This window comes from Trachemys scripta, chromosome 6 (assembly GCF_013100865.1).
Source record: "Trachemys scripta elegans isolate TJP31775 chromosome 6, CAS_Tse_1.0, whole genome shotgun sequence".
NCBI lineage: Eukaryota > Metazoa > Chordata > Testudines > Emydidae > Trachemys > Trachemys scripta.
Window position 1 is genome coordinate 59,193,837 of NC_048303.1, and position 20,340 is coordinate 59,214,176.

General features: G+C 43.6%; 1 protein-coding gene across 2 annotated transcripts in view; it reads right to left on the bottom strand.

Annotated features, from left to right (window-relative positions):
* CHD1 (chromodomain helicase DNA binding protein 1) overlaps positions 1-6,023 on the bottom strand; it is a 78,765-nt gene extending 72,742 nt beyond the window's left edge. Inside the window, exons 1-3 of one of the 2 annotated variants that reach the window (XM_034773652.1) lie at positions 5,694-6,023; positions 4,555-4,615; positions 3,388-3,596 (exon numbers count right to left, since the gene is read on the bottom strand). In XM_034773652.1, the coding sequence (XP_034629543.1) occupies positions 3,388-3,440 (53 nt within the window). In that variant the 5' untranslated portion in view covers positions 3,441-3,596; positions 4,555-4,615; positions 5,694-6,023. The remainder of the gene's footprint in view (positions 1-3,387; positions 3,597-4,554; positions 4,616-5,693) is intronic. The other variant, XM_034773653.1, reaches the window with a different exon arrangement.
* Positions 6,024-20,340: the final 14,317 nt, after the last annotated feature.

Below are 20,340 nucleotides of genomic sequence, written 5' to 3' on the forward strand. Positions count from 1 at the left end.
ATCATTGGTCTCAGTTTGGCGCCATCAGCTGTGCATCCTAGTACCACTGTAAAACTGGACTTCTCATGTCCTGTTGTTTTAATTAAAATTGTTTTTTCACCTTTTTGATGGACAGTTTTATTTCCAACCATATCAAAATTCATTGGAGTTTCATCCATATTTCCAATACTACTTAACGCATAGCCATGTTTAGTGCGCTGTTGTATTACGTATCGATGGAAACTATTTACTTTGCTATCAAGATCTGCAGGTAATTTTGGGGCAATTTTCATCTTTTGCCTCAGTACCATATTATGCCTTCCCATGAATCTAGTACACCAGGATACAGTGGCCTTAAATCTGTTGCTGTGATCTGGGTTAGATTTGGCCCACTGAAGTGCAAACAAATGTATTTTATTTCGTGTCACTACATAACCGTTTTGGCGATGCTCATTCACCATGTCTGCTACATGTTTTTCGAGTTCTAGCCAATGTGGAGTGCCTCTTCTTAATGCACACTTACCCCTTGGCATACTCTTTAATGCTTTTTCATTTGCTTTCCAGTCCCGAACCATCTTTTCTGTTACTCCATATTGTCTTGCAGCAGCGCAGTTATGTTCCATGGCAAAGTTTACAACTTTAAGTTTGAAACTGGCTTCATATTTCTTTCTTCTTGCTGGTGGAGCCATGATGGGGTTTTGACTGTTGGACATTTGTATACTGTCCTGTATGTACTGGTGCTATACTGTATGAACAGGTACAGATACTGGTGCTGTACTGTATGTGGTACTCAGTATACAACAACCAGCCAATCACGGCAAGCGATGTATCTTACCGGCGATTGGCTGGTTGTTGTATACAAAGCCTGCTTGGATTGGTCAGCTCTCCCTGCCTGCCCAGCCCTCCCTGTCTCCAAGACTATCAGAGCGGTAGGGCAAACACGCCTCTTTCACCCATCTGGCCCGCCCTTGTATCCTATTACCTCCTTCTCTGCCTCTCAGATCTCGCACATGCGCGCCTGCGCCACTTCACTGCAGTCCTCAGGAGCGAGATCTGAGAGGCAGAGAAGGAGGTACGGTAATAGGATACAAGGGCGGGCCAGACGGGTGAAAGAGGCGTGTTTTTCTGGGCACAGCGCCGCTCTCTTTTTTCCATACCCCGGGCATCCCGGACGCCTGCAGCTTGCTCTGCCCTTCACTTACACCTTCCCGGTGAGGCGCCCCCTCACCTCGTCATCGGGCGGGGATGTGGCCGCGGCCATTTTTGAGCTCCCCCCACCATATGCGGCGACCGCAGATTCTCCAGTCCGGCTCGGAAGTTTCAGCACCCACCCTATAAGACTACACCCGGCATATAAGACGACCCCCGACTTTTGAGAAGATTTTCCTGGGTTAAAAAGTAGTCTTATACGCCAGAAAATACAGTATGTTATCTTTTTTAAACAAGAAAACACACATACATTGCTATTCTATATACATTATGCAGCAGGTGCAGTGTTTCAGTTTGATATGAGGCATCTCTCTTCCTACATTATCTTTAATTAGGATGGCTTGTGTTTCTTTTTAAGTAGGCAATGCAATCCCATACATTTGCAAAAACATGTGAGATGTTCCAGACAAGTTAGCCACAGTTTTTGAATTTTGATTTACAACATTTTGAAATTCAGGAGGACAAGCTTTGTTGATGCTATTTTTTTCTGAGAAAGTGAAAATAAGCATAGCTCTGAACTTGTGCAACATTATGGTATTAAACTGCAGCTGAAATTCCATAACCTTGCTGCTTCCAATAAAAGCAAGATAATTGTCTACTCATCAAGTAAGCCTTCAGAAACACTAGAGTGAATCATTATCATTATCAAGCACTAAAACAAAAATTTGAAACTTGTCATTTTAAAATGCATATACATTATTAATTCTAGGTATAACTGAAGTTCTCATTACACAGAGGCATGATTGTATTTATTGTGTAAATACATTTTTGGATGTCTTGTCCCATCCCATGTGCAGCACGCATTATATTACTTTAATTTAAATAGAAATCTTTGAACTTCTTACAGTCATACAAAGCTGTTAATCATAGAATCATAGAATATCAGGGTTGGAAGGGACCTCAGGAGGTCATCTAATCCAACCCCCTGCTCAAAGCAGGGCCAATCCCCAAGCACACCATACCAAGCACATTTGTAGGATAACAAATTTTAATTCTTGTCCATAGTGTTTAAATACATTAACTGGGAGGTTCTGGTAAATTGATTAGCTAAATAGTTAATATTTACACACTGAAGCTTGAATGAGAACTAACATCCCATTGAAAGAAAGAGGTAGTTCACACCTCCTTTACAACTGTTTCAGTCTAAAGATGTTTAAAAAAAAAAAAAAATGGAACAATTTGGTCAAATTCTCTGCAACCAAGCAGAGAATCTTTTAGATGGAAGTTGTATTTTCTACAGCCATGGAAGTTATCAGAAATCCAGCGAGACCCTAAATTTACACAATTTATAAAAATTATACACACAAAGTTTTATCTTTCTTACCCCCATTTATGAAAAAAATAGCCTTTGAGGTTCCATGAGGACTGTTTTGCTTGGTTTGAAAGACAAGTTCTGTATTATACTAAAACTTCCCTATAGTAAGAGAAAAGTCTTCTAAACAACTAAAAGCAGTATACATTCTCGAGCACCAAAACAAAGTTTGAGACTAGTAACTTCTAGATTACAGATTGTTAAATAACTCAAAATGGCAATGAATCAATGGCCGTACTTGAGAAGGCAATTTTGTTACCTGATTATGTCACACTGGTGAAGCCCCCAAAGCTTTTGTAGCTCAGCAACTAAGGAAAACTACAGATTACGTAACAAAATCAAAGATCAACCTCCTCTGATAGGTTAGGCTGGGCTTTTATACTGCATCCATCACCATGGTATCTGAGTGCTAGGTTGCATTTCCAATATCCAAGGCTTATTTTGATATTCTTAATACATTTTTCCATCTTCAAATTTATTAGACAGAACAAAAATCATTTTCATAAACAGTAAAGCTCTTCTCTTAGACCAACTATATTACCTAAATACTAATTTAACACACTAAAATAACTTCCTTTACTAAGGTCTACAGTTTTTATAAAACAATGCTGACAGTTGTTAAATAATGCCAAGCAAGCTGTTTTTTTCCCCAAATGCAGATAGCACAGGCTAAATACGAATAAACTAACTGTATGCTTATAATACAACATGCATTAAGATACCAAAGTGACAGGCATTATATAAGGATCTGAAGAGGACAGAATGAGACCTAAAAACTATGTTCTACATCTATGCCAAAGAGTTTCAGCTGCCCACAATAAAGTTATAAATTCAAGCTGTCTTCAAACAAGACCATATAGCAGAGACTTGAAATAATTAGTGCTTACCTTGATTCTCCACTACTGTTTCTTATGCTTTCCTCATCACTGTGCCCATTCATTGTAAATATTCAGAAGTTTAAAATACAAGTCCACTCAGTTTTTGAGATGGATATTAAAAGTTCCCTTTATAGTCTTCCTTGTACTCCACGTGTTTTACAGGTGACTTGTTTGTTCAACTGTTCACTGAAGGTATTCAAGATCCTTTCCCAAATTACCTAAAACACAGTTAGACATACAAAAGTGTTAAGAATATGATTTTAAATATTACATGGTTCCATACAACCTTTAAGGATGCTAAAGATAACTGACCTAACAAACTAACATTGAAAGGCTCAAATATGAAATCTACTTCATTAAAAAAAGTGAAAAGGAGTTTCTGGCACTACCCACTGCAATTGCTGATAGTTTTGTAATCACACTTTCCTGTTTAAAGAACATTTCTCTTTCCCATTGCTCTGTGAAAGGCCCACACAAAGAACGGAGTATGACTGGCTATACAAAGGAACTGTTACACTGAAAGTACTGTGACAAACACAAAGTACACAAACTGAAAATACTATAAATTAGAAAAACACTTTTATTTAAGTGAGAAGGTACTACTGGTCAACATTTTGGGACAGGAACTGTCATTTATTGTATGTATCAAGGGCTGAACAATGTGATCTAGACCAATGGCTCTCAAACTTTTTTTACTGGTGACCCCTTTCACATAGCAAGCCTCTGAGTGCGAGCCCCCTTCTACATTAAAAAACACTTTTTATATATTTAACACCATTATAAATGCTGCAGGCAAAGCAGGCTTTGGGGTGGAGGCTGACAGCTCTTGACACCCCCCCCCATAACCTTATGACCCCCTGAGGGGTCCCAACCCCCAGTTTGAGAACCCCTGATCTAGACCTACTTGGCTTTTAAGCTCTACTACATAATAAACTTTAAACAAGTATAGGTTAAAAAGGCAAGTATTTTATTTCAATTGATGGAACAATAATCAAATCAGTAAATAAATACTATAAAAACATACTGTAAAAGCATTTCCAGGTTCAAACATAACATTTTCTCTAATTATCAACCAGCATAACTGCCACACATTTAAAAAGTTATACTTGTCAAGAGTTATCCAATAACAAATCTAACTCAAGATCCCACAGCTGAAATGGTCAATATTTCACATACCAGGATAATCAGAGCTGTGTGTACTCAAGTATCCGAAGCGTCCGGGGTCACTGTAAGTGTCCTACAGCAGAAGTACAAGGATAAACCTCCTAACAAATCAGCAAATGAAGAGTGCCCCGAAGGCACTGAATGGATGTGAATGAGACGAGGGTTTCATACACAGCTCACCCGCCCGCCCCTCCTCGTTTGCCCACAGTGATCCGACTGAGTCTGTCCTGCTGGGGTTCCCTCGGACTACTCCTCCTCCTCTCAGGCATCACAGTTTCTCATCCAGGCCAGTACACAAAGGACATGGCGGAGGGTATGAACTACCAAGGAGCCCGATAATCCTGACCCAGCCACAAGCCCAACCCGACTGGGAATCGGAGACAAACAGGCCGCTCACAAGGGGAACAGCGCGTCCGTGGGGCGGCCCATCGCTAAAGCACTTCCAGGCGCTGTCGTGGTGGGAGCGCCCCTATCGATTACAGACCTGTGGGGTCTAGTGGGTCAACAAAGCTGCCCGCTAGGAGGCCTGCCTAGCACCCGCTGCGGGCCAAGCTCCGCGGCATCCCCATCCCAGTCATTCGGCCTTCAGTAGCTTCCAAATTTACCCGCCCAGCCCGGTGGTCGCAGCTCCCTCTCCCCACCATGCACCTCCCTGCTGTGCTGTGGGACCCGCGGGCCAAAGAGCTTCCCTGGCTGTAATCCCCGAAACGCAGCGGCCTCTTACTTTCCCAACCACCCGCCCTCCAGGAGCGCCCAGGTCAGAACCGCCCCGGCCTCCGCCCCCTCCCGGCAATGGTCGGTCGGTCTCCCTCCTCCTCCGTGGACACTTCCCCGCTCCCGGCGCGGCCTGCTCTGGCGCCGCTCTTGGCCACGGCTTCCCGGCCGACTCAGCCCCCGCGCTGCACGGTCCTCACATCGCCAAGGCAGCGCGAGGGCCGACTCCCCCGCCAGGAGCCATCGAGCTCAGCCCCCCGTGGCTCACAGCGAGCCCAGCTTCCTCGCGCTCATCACCCCCGGCCCGCCTGGAAGCGGTAAACAGGCCCCATCCCGGCTTCTTCCCACTCAGCGCCCGAGCCCCCGGCAGCCGCAGTGAGTCCAGCTCCAGCCCTGCGAAAAACTAAGGAGCCCAGCCCGGGCAGGCCGCTTCCTACCTGCGCGTGTCTCGGCCGGGCCTCCCCAGGGCCGCGCTGTCGGGACACAGCGTTATCCCAGTGGAGAGGAAAGTGCTGCCTGCAGCCCGGGCTCGGGGGCTACTCCGGCCGCCGCCGCCGGGCCTGGGCCGCTTCTTCCCCGCCGGCCGCACTGAGCCCCTTGCTGACCTACACGGCGGGCTGGCCCGCGGCGCTTCGCACAATGAAGCCCGAACCGGGAGGGGAAGAGAACCAGGGTGCGCGCTGCGCCGCTGCCGCCACCGCTTAGGTCCTCCCGGCCGCCGCCATCACGCTACCTCCGCTCAGTACAGTCAAGTCTCCCCCTCCCTCGGCCCGATGGAAACCCCGGGCGTGATGTCAGCCCGGCGCCCTGGGACAGTGTGAGCGGAGGGAGGAGCTAGGTGAGGGGGGCAGGACTCAGCAGCCGGGAGTGCGAGCGACGGGAGGAAGTTGGCGGCCTGACGGGGACCAAGGGAGAAGGTGGCGGACTCTGCAGGGCGGCAAGGCGGTTGAGGATCAGAAAGAAGGGCACAGGGCAGGGTAAAGTCAGGGGGGTATTCACTGTTGGGCCTGCTACCTCCAGAGCACCAGCCGACCCGCGAAACAGCGAGTGCTGCTGCCAGGAAAGGGAACCTTAAAGCTTGGCCTGCTGCAATGTACCGGATTTAAGTAATCGTAATCTGCTCTGACTGTGAACCTCACTTATTTTAAAAATCATGGCTCAATTTTGCTTTTTACCAAGAACCTTAAAAACAAGCTTAAAATCGTTCATCTCCGTTTGTCTTCTTCCAGGTTTGCAAGTAACCTCACTAGAACAGGAAGGTGATTAGTTCCCACACCATTTCTGGGTTTATATGTGGGCTCTACCAAATTCAAGGCTGTGAAAAATGTGTCACGGACCACGAAATCTGGTTTTCTGTGTGCTTTTATCCTACTATACAGATTTCATGAGGGAGACCAGCATTTCTCAAATTGGGGGTCCTGACCCAAAAGGGCATTGCAGGGGGATCACAAGGTTATTTGGGGGGGGGGGGTCACAATATTGCCACCCTTACGTCTGCGCCGCCTTTGGAGATGGGCAGCCAGAGAGCAGCAGCTGTTAGCTGGGCACCCAGCTCTGAAGCCAGCGCCCCTCCAGCAGCAGCGCAGAAGTAAGGGTAGCAGTACTGCAACTCCTCCTACAATAGCCTTGTGACCTCCCCACAACTCCTTTATGAGTCAGGAACCCTACAATTACATGAAATTTCAGATTTAAATAGCTGAAATCATGATATTTATTATTTTTAAATCCTATGACTGTGAAATTGACCAAAATGGACCGTGAATTTGGTAGGGCCCTATTTATACGCATTAGAATAGAGGACAGTGCCATGCTTCTCCAGGGGCATGGAAGCCTAGGTACATTAGTGGAAGATTGTTTTCCTCTCACTCCAGCTGTTCTCATCTTCATGGAACTGATGAATAAATGGATCATTTATTTAATGTTATTAAACATGGGGTGAAATCAAAGGGATTAAATATTTGTAAAGAACTACCCTGTTTCCCCGAAAATAAGACATCCTCCGAAAATAAGGCCTACTTACAGTTTTGCCTCTCGTTGTAATATAAGGCATCCCCCCGATAATAAGACCTCCCCGATAATAAGGCATCCACCGATAATAAGGCATTTTTCATTTCTGAAAAATAAGACATCCCCTGAAAATAAGACCTAGCGCATCTTTGGGAGCAAAAATTAATATAAGACACTGTCTTATTTTCGGGGAAACAGGGTATTACATTCTCAGTATTGTTAATTAAATATATATATATATATATATATATATATATTTCTATGTAATATACTACATGTAGAATGGTTCTGTTGTACATCTTATATATCTTCCATTCGGCAGCCACTTCTTTCCCAAACCAAACACATCAGAATTCCAATTGATTCCCCAATCCCAGCCATTAAATCTTGCTTCCTACATAGCAAGGCAAGAGTTATAGATTTTAAGGCCAGCAGGGACCACTGTGATCATATAATCTGACTTCCTATATAACACAGGCCAGAGAAATCCCCCAAAATAATTCCTAGAGTAAATCTTTAAAAAAAAATCCAATTTTAATTTAAAAATTGTCAGTGGGGGACAACCCATCACAACCCTTGGTAAACTGTTCCAATTGTGAATTACTCTCACCATTAAATGCCTTATTTCCAGTCTGAATTTGTCTAGCTTCACTTCCCACTACTGGACATTGTTATACCTTTCCCTACTAGCTTAAAGAGCTCATTTATTAAATATGTGTTCCCCTTGTAAGTACTTATAGACTGTAAGCAAGTCACCCCTTAACCTTCTGTTTTAGCTAAATAGATTGTGTGCTTTGAGTCTATCATTATAAGTCATGTTTTCTAATCCTTTAATCGTTCTCATGGCTCTTCTCTGAACTATCTCAAATTTATCAATATCCTTCCTGAATTGTGGGCACCAGAACTGGACACAGTATTCCAGCAGCCGTCGCACCATTGCCAATACAGAGATTAAATAACCTCTCTACTCCTACTCAAGATTCCCAGGATTGTATTAGCTCTTTTAGTCACATCGGAAGTTCATGTTTAGCTGATTATCCATCATGACCCCCAAATCTTTTTTTAGAGTCCCCACATCTTGGGATAGTATACCAGTATTCCTAGTGCAGACTTGGCCATTGTCTATATTCACCTGCCATTTTGTACCCTCAAAACTTGTATAGATATATATTCTGTAATACTCCATCTTCCTGTTGTTACTTACCTAGTGGTTGTTACTTACTGGGTCAGCGCCACAAGACAATTGTGGTAACAGCTATTAAAACCTTCATCACAAATCCTTAAAGGCAAGGTCTCATTCATAGTGTTACCAGATTTTTAGTAACCAGAGGTATGAGTTTCTATCCTCTCCCTTCAAGGGTTGAGCAGGGTCAGAAGAATGTATTGTTTGCTCATTTACAGGAAGATAGCAAAAGGGAAGTATCATGAAGTGGGTACTAGAAGAGAGTTGCCAGATTATTGGAATAACTGGAATGAAGAAGTTATACAATATTTCCCTGCTTTTGGGGCTCTATTGGTCTGGAGAGCAGAAGTGCAGCACAGCCTGAGCCAGCAGCAACTAATGCCAAAAGAACCTTTCAGACTGAATATATGGAGTCAGATATTTGTCACGTACCTGATGGCTGCTACCTCTCTGGAAGGGTAGGCGGTGGGGAATGGCCGGGAAGAAAAGGATAGGTGGCAAGCGACTGGGCAGGAGAAAGTGGGCGACAGCAGGGAAGGGAAGGATGGGTGACAGCCACATGGGCAGGAGGGTACGGTAGGTGACAGGTGATGGAAGGGTAGGATAGGGTTGGTGGCATGGAAGAGTGGGTGACCGCTGGTTGGGCAGGAGGGGTAGGGTAGGTGACAGCCAGGAAGGGAAGTGGAGGGTAGGCGAGGGAAGGGTGGGTGACAGCTGGCTGGGCAGGAAGGGTGGGTAGGTGGCAGGCGATGGCAGGGGAGGGAAGTGGAGGGTAGGCGATGGCAGTGAAGGGTGGGTGACAGCCGGCTGGGCAGGAGAGGTAGGGTTGGTAGCAGGCCTTGGCAGGGGAGGATAGGGTTGGTGGCAGGCAATGGCAGGGAAGGGAAGTGGAGGGTGGGTGACAGCCAGCTGGGCAGGAGAGGTAGGGTAGGTAGCAGGCCTTGGCAGGGGAGGATAGGGTTGGTGGCAGGCGATGGCAGGGAAGAGGAGGGTAGGTGGCAGGCAACTGCAGGGAAGGGAAGTGGAGGGTAGGCTGCAGGTGATGGCAGGTGAGGGGAGGGTGGGTGACAGCCGGCTGGATGGGAAGGGTAGGGTAGGCAGCAGGCGGTGGCGGGGCAGGAAGTGAAGGGGTGGTGGCTGGAAGCTGGAAAGCCCTGCCCTGGCTGCTCCACTGCATGGACTGGACACCATCCACAGAGGTGACAGTTGGGATCTCCAACAGCCCCTCTTTAGAACTCTAGAGCTGATCCTGGAACTGGGGTGTCTGACTGGCTGTAGCTTATAATGAAGCTGCCACCTCAACCAAAGAGGTTTCAAAGTAGAGATAGAGACTTGGGAAGGGGCAGCCACCATTCCACTCCTCACAACCTTAGAGAAACTGCAACCCATCTTTTTTTTTCACCTTGCCTTTTCCTTACAGTGATACTACACTAACAGCATTGAAAGACAAAACAAAATTAAGAAAGCCCAGCCCCTGAAGGGAAGAGAGAAGGAATTTGTTGAAAAATTTTAAAGTGTTCAGAAAAAAAAACCACCCCAAAAAACTATGATTCAAGGCCTTGAAAATCTGCCTTACAAGAGACTTAAGCTAAATAGATTGAACTTCTTATCAAAGAAAAGTGAGGGTAAGTAACCATTGGAAGAACTTACTTGGATTCTCCCTTACTTGAAGTCTTTAAATCAAGACTGGATGTCTTTTTAAAATATATGCTCTAGTTCAACCAGAAGTTATAGATTTAGTGCAGAAATTACTGGGGAAATTCTATAGCCTGTATTATGCAGGAGGTCAAATTAGATGATCATAATGGTTCTTTTGCCCTTAAAATCTATTAATATGGAATTGTGCAAGTACAGTTGATAAATTTGTGAGGGTCTCAGGTGTCATGATGATGGGTTTGCAAAGGATTTTATCCTGCTCCCCCTGAAGTCAGCTGCAAAACTGCCCCAGCATAAATGGTGCAATAACAAGCCTTAAATGTGTTCATGTCTATTAAACAAACATGGTCCACAGAACTATGAACACCTTGAGAAAGTAAGCAGACCTTCAGAAATGCATCTACCCCTAAATAAAAGCAGAGGAAGGAAATAAAAGGTATCCACTAAAGAAAAAGGGACTGTAGGCATCAAGCAGTTCTTGCATTGTGTCTAATCCAAAGATATATCAAAAGTGCCCAAGGAAGGAAGAAAACAAATTCCTACCAATATCAACAACAAAAAGTGGATAACCAAGACAACTTCAATTACTTAATTACAGATACAGTTGGCTCTTTTAATAAGCATCCAAACTCTAAATGCCACCAAAGATACCAAATGCTAGTCAAACAAATCCTACTTTCCCATCTCAGTTCTAAAATCTTTCATATGCTCCTAATTATCCAAAACAAAACAGATTTCTGTTTGTTCCAAATCAGAAGTGTATATGTAGAAAAGCATTAGCTATCAATAGAAAAGAGAGTTAAAATTAAATAAATTCAAAGCTGGTGTGTGTTAAAGACACTGGATAAATCCCTATTGCCAAACAATATTTTTTTTAAATCCACAGTTATATCTACAGTGATGACAGAGTCATATAGAGGAGATGGAAATCAGGCACTGTTTCCAAATAAAATGATTAGTTTAGAAATCCATACCATCATTAATTGGAAAAAATTACAGTTTCCAACAAAAGTAAAAATATTATGATTTTGTCACACATGATCTAAATTTCTTCATGTAAATTCCAATCCTGGAAAAAGAACCATCTGTAGCTGATGGGGCTGCACCTGCGAAGTTTTCTTTGACGGATCAAAGCATTAGCCCAGAAATACTTTAAGCAAGTGCATAACTTCATGCAAGTGAGTAGTCTCACTGAATGCTTAAGGCCTTGTCTTCACTGGGAAAAAATGCCCCCCCATAGTCTTTACCTTAACTTGCTAACATGTGAAAGTTACAAAGTGCCTGGTCTTCATTGGGATTTTGACTTGTGTTACCATGTATGTTCTAATAGGACCTAAGAACATGCCTTTTTTCCTGTGCAGTCACATGCTAAGTGTTTCCAGGATCAGGACTTTAATGATGTTACTTTTGCATACAGCATCACTCATTAGGAAAAATAATACAAAGTTCCTAAAACCAGGGGCTATTTCTGCCTTTTGTTTATTAGATCGTTAGCATGTTATTGCATGTTTTGCACACACATTGTCAATGTATTGCATAAATTAGGGGCACAGATTTGCACTTAATACTTAAATTATTTTAAAATCTGGCTCTTGAAGTTATTTAAATGTACTATCTTTTTGATATTAAAGGTGCCAGTTCACCCTTCTCAGACTATCTGCAGATGAAGAAAGACCATTTTGCATTGATTTAAAGTCAGTTCATATTTGGGAGCTTTTCTTCGTAATCATAAAGGCAAAAATACTTTTTTATTTTAAAAATTAAGGCTTAAAGGCTGCAGTCTTTCATGGGGTGAGATAAATAGCTAATACAAATAATAAGTATACCTGCCCTTGGGCCAGATGTTTAACACCATTAGTTTAGTGTTGTCCCTTTTCTTTGAAAAGTTGTGCCTCCATTTCTTTATTACATCTCTTTTATTATTAATTATCTGTGTTATGGTAATGCTTAAAAGCTCAAGTCCCATTGTGCTACACATAATACAAGTATAAAAAGATGGTCTCTATCACCAACAGCTTACAGTTTAAGTAAAAAGTCTTGTCTACATCAGTGGTTTTCAAACTTTTTTTCTGGCAACCCAGTTGAAGAAAATTGTTGATGACTGTGACCCAACAGAGCTGGGCATGAGGGGTTTGGGGCATGGGAGGGGCTCTGGCCTGGGGCAGGGGATTGGGGTGCAGGAGGGCATCAGGGTTCTGGGCTGGGGGTGCAGGCTCTGGGGTGAGGCTGGGGATGAGGGGTTTGGGGTGCAGGAAGGGGCTCTGGATGGGGGGGGGCTCAAAGCTGAGGCACAGAGTTGGAGCGGGGGCTTACCTCGGGCGGCTCCCAGTCAGCGGTGCAGCGAGGGTGCTAAGGCATGCTTTCTGCTTGTCCTGACACCGCAGACTACGCTACACCCTGGAAGCAGCCAGCAGCAGGTCCAGCTCCTAGACAGAGGTGCGCAAGCAGCTCCGGGCATCTCTCGCCCGCAGGCACTGCCCCCCTCAGCCCGGCCAATGGGACTGCAGAGCCGGTGCTTGGGGCGGGGGCAGCACGCGGAGCCCCATGGGCCCCCTGCATAGGAGCCAGACCTGCTGCTGGCCGCTTCTGGGGTTCAGTGTGGTGTCAGAACAGGTAGGCAGTAGCCTGCCTTAGCCAAGCAGCACTGCCGATGGGACTTTTAACAGTCCGGTTGGCAGTGCTGACCAGAGCCGCCATGACCCAGTGCCTTACATTCTGCGACCCGGTAATGGGTCGCGACCCACAGTTTGAAAACCACTGGTCTACATGGCCTTAAACAAGGCATTGTCTATTTTCTTGTCAGTCTTCTATTCCCCTGTTGCTATTATATTCAGTCTTGCATTCTATGTTTCCACCATCGTTCTCTTTTCTTTTATATAGCCATTGGAGCTCCACAATGGTAATTTATCTAGGTGTTTATCATTGTATGGAAGTATTTCATCTTTCTTACCTTTCTCTCTATCGTTCATATTTACTTTGTTATCCTAGTCCTTTCAATTGCTTCCCTTCTTGCCATTCAAGCCTCTTCTCACTTTTCTCCCTGGACTCCCCTTCTCATCTAGGGCCTAACTGCTCAGTACTGAGGAGTGGGGAATATTACATTTTGGCCAAAAACAGGGAAAAACCTTTTCCTCTTCTAAAAATAGCTATGGGATCTATTAAAATATAAGAAATATGATCAGTCATGCACAGAGAGTGAATGGTGTGGCTCTATTTTTATCTAAATAAAAAACACAATATATGCCTCCCTCACTATGATGTCATAATTGTGCCGGTATAGTTGCCATAGTGTAGACATGGCCTTATCCTGGTTTACCAACATAAGTTACACTGATACAAAACAACTTTAATTGAAGTGTGTCCACTTCAACTAAACTGGGTTAATTAAATGAGTGGAAAAACTCCGTGTAGACCAGCCCTGACTTGTCCTGCTATGGTTCCAGGGAGTTCAGCAATCTTGATAGTGTGGCTATGTCTACAATACAAAGTTTGGTCAACATAAATTACTTTGAAATATAGCCACCAAAGTTTCTGTATTGCTTAGGTATATGAATACTTGGCTACTTGTGTCAGCGCTGTGCATACTCACCAGCAGCACTTGGGTAGCTATAAAGTGTGGTGCACCACAGGTAGGTATCCTACTGTGCCATGCTATAAGGGTTGGCCAGGGATCCCCCTCCCTCAGACTCCCCATGGATGAGGCCACCGAAGCAGAAGTCACACACGTGGCTGAGTCAGTGTTCACCATTGAGGGCAGGTGGCAGGAACAGCCATTGGAAGGGAGGGTAGAAATGATAAAGGGAAGGGTCAGGGTAAGGAAAATAGAGGCTATAGGTGGGGGAGAAGGGTGCAAACAAACTGGAGGGGTTAATGAAATAAAGCAAGGAGGGCAATGGAGCACAAGGGGGGGGGGGGGGGAATGACTCCTGACTGCACTGGATTAGTGGCAGCTGTAAGTGTGAGGGAGTGCAGATGAAACAAAATGGTGGGGGGCAATCACAGGTGCCTGGGGCAAGTGGGGCTTGATGGGGCAGGGGAGGCAGGAAACAAACAGCAAGGGGGGGGCTGGGTCATGCAGGGAACAAATAGCAAAAGGGGAGGGTGCTGGGTTTGGAAGGTGAGTACAAAACCATGAGGTGGGGGCATGGGTAAGGCAGGTACCAGACAGCAAAGGGAAGGGTCCTGAGTGGGGCAGGGATCAAACAGTGAAGGAGGGGCTCTGGGCAGGGCAAGTAACAAAATAGCAAAGGGGGCCCTGTGTGGGGCAAGAGGAACAGGCAAATATATAGCAATGAGGGCCTAGGGCAGGGCAGTGGAGGCATGGACAGAAGGAGGAGAAGGCGGCCCCTCAGCCAAATACAAACTGTGGGAAGAGAAGGGGAAGGAAAATCCAAGGGAGGGCATGTGCATCCACATGTGCTTGTTATAAGAGTCCCTGTTGCAGTAGGAGTCCCAGGATAGGTGAGTGGAGGCTGGCAAGGAAGTAGGCCAGCAGATGGTCTTCAACATCAGGAGCAAGAGTGGATGAAATATGGGGAGGGCTCCATCCAGCTCTCCCACTCACCAGCAGCAGCAATGCTAGCAGCAGCCTCCTCTTTCAGCAGCAGCCACAGCAGCAATGGCAAGCCACAAAGTCACAGGCAATAGTGAATGCGGCAGACGATTGCAGGAAGAGAAAGGATGGTTGTGATATTTTGGGGATCATCCAGTTCAGTAAGGGATTCTGTCACCACATGCCCTGTAACTTCAGGGTGCATTGGTGCTGTGTGACTATGGGTCAGATGCTGACTCCAGTAGCCAGCCAACAAACACAAGGTCTCACCCTGGCTCTCATGGACCTAGTACTCCTTGCAGGATGACACTAATAGCTCTTCCAGTCTCGAATCTTCCCAAATCCATCCTCCCTGAGTTCTTAATTATCAGACACTTGAACCATTCCTCTCTGGTTCCTCACCTTGAAGGTATGAAACCAGCCCTCCAGTCATCAGTTCACTATAGCGCACACACTCCACACAGTTTACGTACTAGAGACCTGCTTGGGATAAAAATAGAAAGTTTATTTTATAGAAAAAACACTGATTCAAAGATGAAATAATGAGGGAAAGCAAACATATACAAGTTATACTGAAAATAAACAAAGACACACTTCAGGCTTTACACTTCCGTATTAGATAAAATCCCTTCTAATACAATATCTATTGCATTTGAACAGTTTCCCAGCATACCTCCTAGCTATAGGGGGGATTCAGTGTTTCACAGACAGCTTCTTGCTTAGATGCTAACCATCAGGTTCTGGATAGATTTCATGTCAAACCCCTTCCATTTTACAAGGGTTTGCATTTTTTTTCCTAGTCACTGTAGACATTCAAAGTGGGGAAATTTCCAGTTATCTCAATATATTTCCATTAACTCTAATGGTCCATCATTGTCTTTTCCTGGGTTGTACAATGGATCATTACTTGAGTCCAGTTTTGTGTAAACACTTAGCTTGGGAGGTGCCTCTCCCTGTCTGATCATGCACTGCCATGCTGTGAGGTGGAGTTGAAGTTTATGAGCACAGTTCTCTATATACACAAATGCATACATTCATAACCATAGCCTCTATACATATCTCATAATGATTACTTAGTTTAGAACATTACAAGCTTTCATAAAAGATCTTACTCAATATATTTTTAAGGTACAAATAACATTGTATACAATCAGTTGATTTCACTGCTTATTTTGGGCATTTAAACCTTCTGTTCTCCCCTTGGGTTGTGTGGACTCTGATTGTCACAATGGTCTCACGTTTAATGCAGTTTAATGTAGCCCCGGAGAAGTGGATTATATCTCTGCCTCTGCTACAGAGTTCCTATGTGATTCTGGGCAAGTCACTTAAACCAAATTTTTCACAGGGGGTTATAAAGGCCACGTTTACACTAGGAACACTGTACCAGTACAGGAATATCTATAAAGTGTAATGGCAAAGCATTCCTAGTGTGGCTGCACCTATACTGCAAAACTGCTTTGTACTGTTTTAGTAAGACCACCTCCCACAAGCGTAACGAGCTATGGCAGTAAAAGCACAGCTTTGTCAGTATGGCTGCATCTGCACTGCAGAATTCTGCCAGTACAGCTATGTCAGTCAGGGATCACACTTCCTCACATCCCTGATTGACATAATTATGTAGACCTTGCTGGAACCCTAGGCATGGTGAATTGTGTGAACCAAAGTAGGCTGGCCTTTGCAGAATGGTAACAAACCAGGTATTAGCTAACTCAGTAAGCATATTTCTGACCTGAGAGGATGGAATAACACCCAGAGTTCTCAAGTAACTATGTAAACAAATTCCTGAAAGATGGTAGAGGGCCACACTGACCCCTTGCAAGGTAAGTATGGAATGACAGGATAATGGATGAGGATATTTTGTTCAAATTAGCAGGTACAAGGCACAGGATATTAACAAAAAGCATATGGAATGTAATATGTAACTTGTATCAGTATATAAAACGAGAGTGGAAGGATGGGCATCTTTATACTGACCTAAGGGACAGCATTATGTTATGTTGATTGAGTCACTACCTTGTCGTGGGCATGTTACCCCCAAAAAATCAGACTTCAGGAACCCCTATAGTGGCCTGCCTATATTTGTAATTTAATGCTCAGTTTGTCTGTTTTTGGTAGTGAAATGGGGTAAGCCTGCCCTAGAGAAATTGGCAGGGGGCTTCCCTTCAAGCTGTGGAGAACTTAGACTAATTCTCTTAACCGCAGGAGGACATGGATACAGCCTTCCACTCAAAGGATTGACACCCTGGCAGCAATTCTTCAAAAACAAAAATAACCTTTATTTTACATGAGATTTCTTAATATAGTACATCTAAACCATAATATTATGAAAACACAGCAAATCTAAAACATAATAAAAGAAATAAAACCACACATTCTTTTAACAAAGACATAAAATTCTATTAGCACAGATACACATTTAAGTACCTCTAATTGCAATATCCTACAATTAGAAAATAGCTTTAAGAGGTTACATTTTATTTGCAATGACCAGTGCTGGTGTTGACAAGTTCTTAAACATTAAAGACAATGCATATAACAACAAAACATACACACACAATCATCCAGCTTTATAATCTCAAAAACACCCATTCATACATTCTAGATATTCCTTATGTGACAGTCATCATGCTTGCTTCTCCACAGTCTTCTGTCCCTCTTCTCTCTCTAGATCCTTCTGATCTGTCAGGACTGATGTTATTGTTGCTGCTGCTTCTTTGCTTCTGCCTTTATTCTTCTTTCTTCAATGATTTTGGCTCTTATCTTCAGTGTCTGATGTCTCCTGATGATTCTTGTAATGTTCACTCACTCCAGTTTCTTCCTCTGACACAGACTGACAAAAGCCTGTCAGTTCTCTTCCTTATGTACAGATTTTTGGCCTGTTCTGATTGGTTATTTTTTCAATCCTGAACATTTTTACCAATCAGGTTTAAGCCCTCTATTTGTCAATCAAAACTGGATCTGATTGAAAACCTGCACCTTAGAAGCTGGACCTGACTGAGAACCTGTGTTATGCTTAACTGACCCCTCCATTCAGGTTTTGGAGTGATCCTTGTTTCCCCTCGGCCTATTTGCTATTGGCTAAATTTCTCTGAGACCTCCAATTTGGATTTCTCTGACTGTGAGTGCTTGCCACTGCCATCTTGTCATTGCTAGCCATAACCACCTAAAACTATATTAATTATTAAAGCTTTATAATTATAAACAACTATCAATATCTAAGCATACCCTAACACTATGATTCATTGTCTTTACCCTATTTTTATCTTAAACAAGTTTAATTTCAATCTCTCCCTCTTTCAGCTAGTGGTGGCAGCGCAGCGCTTAGTGCTGTCTGCCTTATACAGAACAGAGTAGCTGAAAAATCACTTGTGTCAGACATACATGTGTCAGTGTACCTGTAATCATTGAGCCAGGGCACTAATACCATGTTGGCCTAATACCTTTGCCATCGAACCAAGCCTGTAGTCTTTCCTTATGAGTAACATTGAGATCTGCTGAATCAACACACTGCCCTCGGCTGGTGAGAGTTACACAGGAGTTACACAGCAGCACTTAGCAATAGAAACAACAAACTATAATGGCAGAAGTCTGTAGCATAGACCTGGCCTAACCATTTTTGGGTGCCCAGTTTGAGACATCTGGGGTCTGATTTGCAGAATTCTCATTCACAATTGCAACTGCAGTCACAGGGAGAGCTGTTGTAATCTGTACAAATAAAAATGCTAAGAAAAAACAGGCCATAGGCATCTCAGTTTGGGCACCCAAAATTAGTGGATACTTTTGACCCTAATTTCTCTGTGCCACAGTTCCCCATGTGTAAAAGGATAATAATATTCCACACCTCACAGGGATCTTGTGCAGATAACTTAATTAATATTTGTGAAGGACTCAGATGTTACAGTAATAAGCATCTCACAGGGATCTTGTGCAGACAACTTAATTAATATTTGTGAAGCACTCAGATGCTATAAGGATGAGCCCCTGGGGAAATTAATAATTCTGTATTCAGAGCAGAAAATGTGCTGTACATAAGGCACAAAGCACACACTGAACAACGAGGATAAAACAGAATTCTGAATAAGTGCTCATTCATTGAGCACCATCCATTCTGTGCACTAAATGAGGCAGGGGTCCTGTAACAAAAATAGTGTGTGATCATGAAATTAGAGACTGTATGATAATCCATACGCACAAGGAGACCAAATTAAACTGGAACAAGCAACCTTAATTATGACATTTCCTAACTTTTGAGTGCTTGACTTTGCAGCCTCAGTGTTCTTTTAAAGCAGTTTTTGGTAAGTAATTAGATATAATGCTCTATCCTAAATGCAATTAAAATATACACTGAATCACAGCCTTTCCATTTCCTAATTCTGCCACAGAAATAGAGTTTTGCAGCCTAGCAAATTCCATTCTTCATCAGAGGCTATGTTCTTCTCTGCAAAATGTGCATTTTGACATCAAGATAGCCATTTTCATACACCTTTATTGTAGGGAAGGCATAGAAAGTGAGCACAATAACAAGACCTCCTTCCCTAATTGCAGCTTCATTTCTTTTTTAAATCATCCCTGCTTCTTAATCAATTCATTAGCACACTCAATTAATGCACTCCCACTATCTTTAACAGCCATGCAAAGGATCACAGAGTCATTATATTTACAAAAAGAACAGGAGTACTTGTGGCACCTTAGAGACTAACAAATTTATTAGAGCATAAGCTTTCGTGGACTACAGCCCACTTCTTCGGATGCATATAGAGTGAAACATATATTGAGGAGATATATATACACACATACAGAGAGCATGAACAGGTGGGAGTTGTCTTACCAACTCTGAGAGGTCACCTTCAGCCCCCAACTAAAACCTCTCCATCGCATCATCAGAGATCTACACCCTATCCTCAAATATGATCCTTTACTCTCACAGATCTTGGGAGACAGACCTGTCCTCGCTTACAGACAACCCCCCAACCTAAAGCAAATACTCACCAGCAACCACACATCACTGAACAAAAACACTGACCGAGGAACCTATCCTTGTAACAAAGCCTGATGCCAACTCTATCCACATATCTATTCAAGTGACATCATCATAGGACCTAATCACATCAGCCATACCATCAGGGGCTCGTTCACCTGCACATCTACCAATGTGATATATGCCATCATGTGCCAGCAATGCCCCTCTGCCATGTACATTGGCCAAACCGGACAGTCTCTACGCAAAAGAATTAATGGACACAAATCTGACATCAGGAATCATAATACTCAAAAACCAGTGGGAGAACACTTTAACCTGTCTGGTCATTCTATGACAGACCTGCGGGTGGCTATTTTACAACAGAAAAACTTCAAAAACAGACTCCAACGAGAGACTGCTGAGCTAGAATTGATATGCAAACTAGATACAATCAACTCAGGATTGAATAAGGACTGGGAATGGCTGAGCCATTACAAACATTGAATCTATCTCCCCTTGTAAGTATTCTCACACTTCTTATCAAACTGTCTGTACTGGGCTAGCTTGATTATCACTTCAAAAGTTTTTTTCTCTTACTTAATTGGCCTCTCAGAGTTGGTAAGACAACTCCCACCTATTCATGCTCTCTGTATGTGTGTATATATATCTCCTCAATATATGTTTCACTCTATATGCATCCGAAGAAGTGGGCTGTAGTCCACGAAA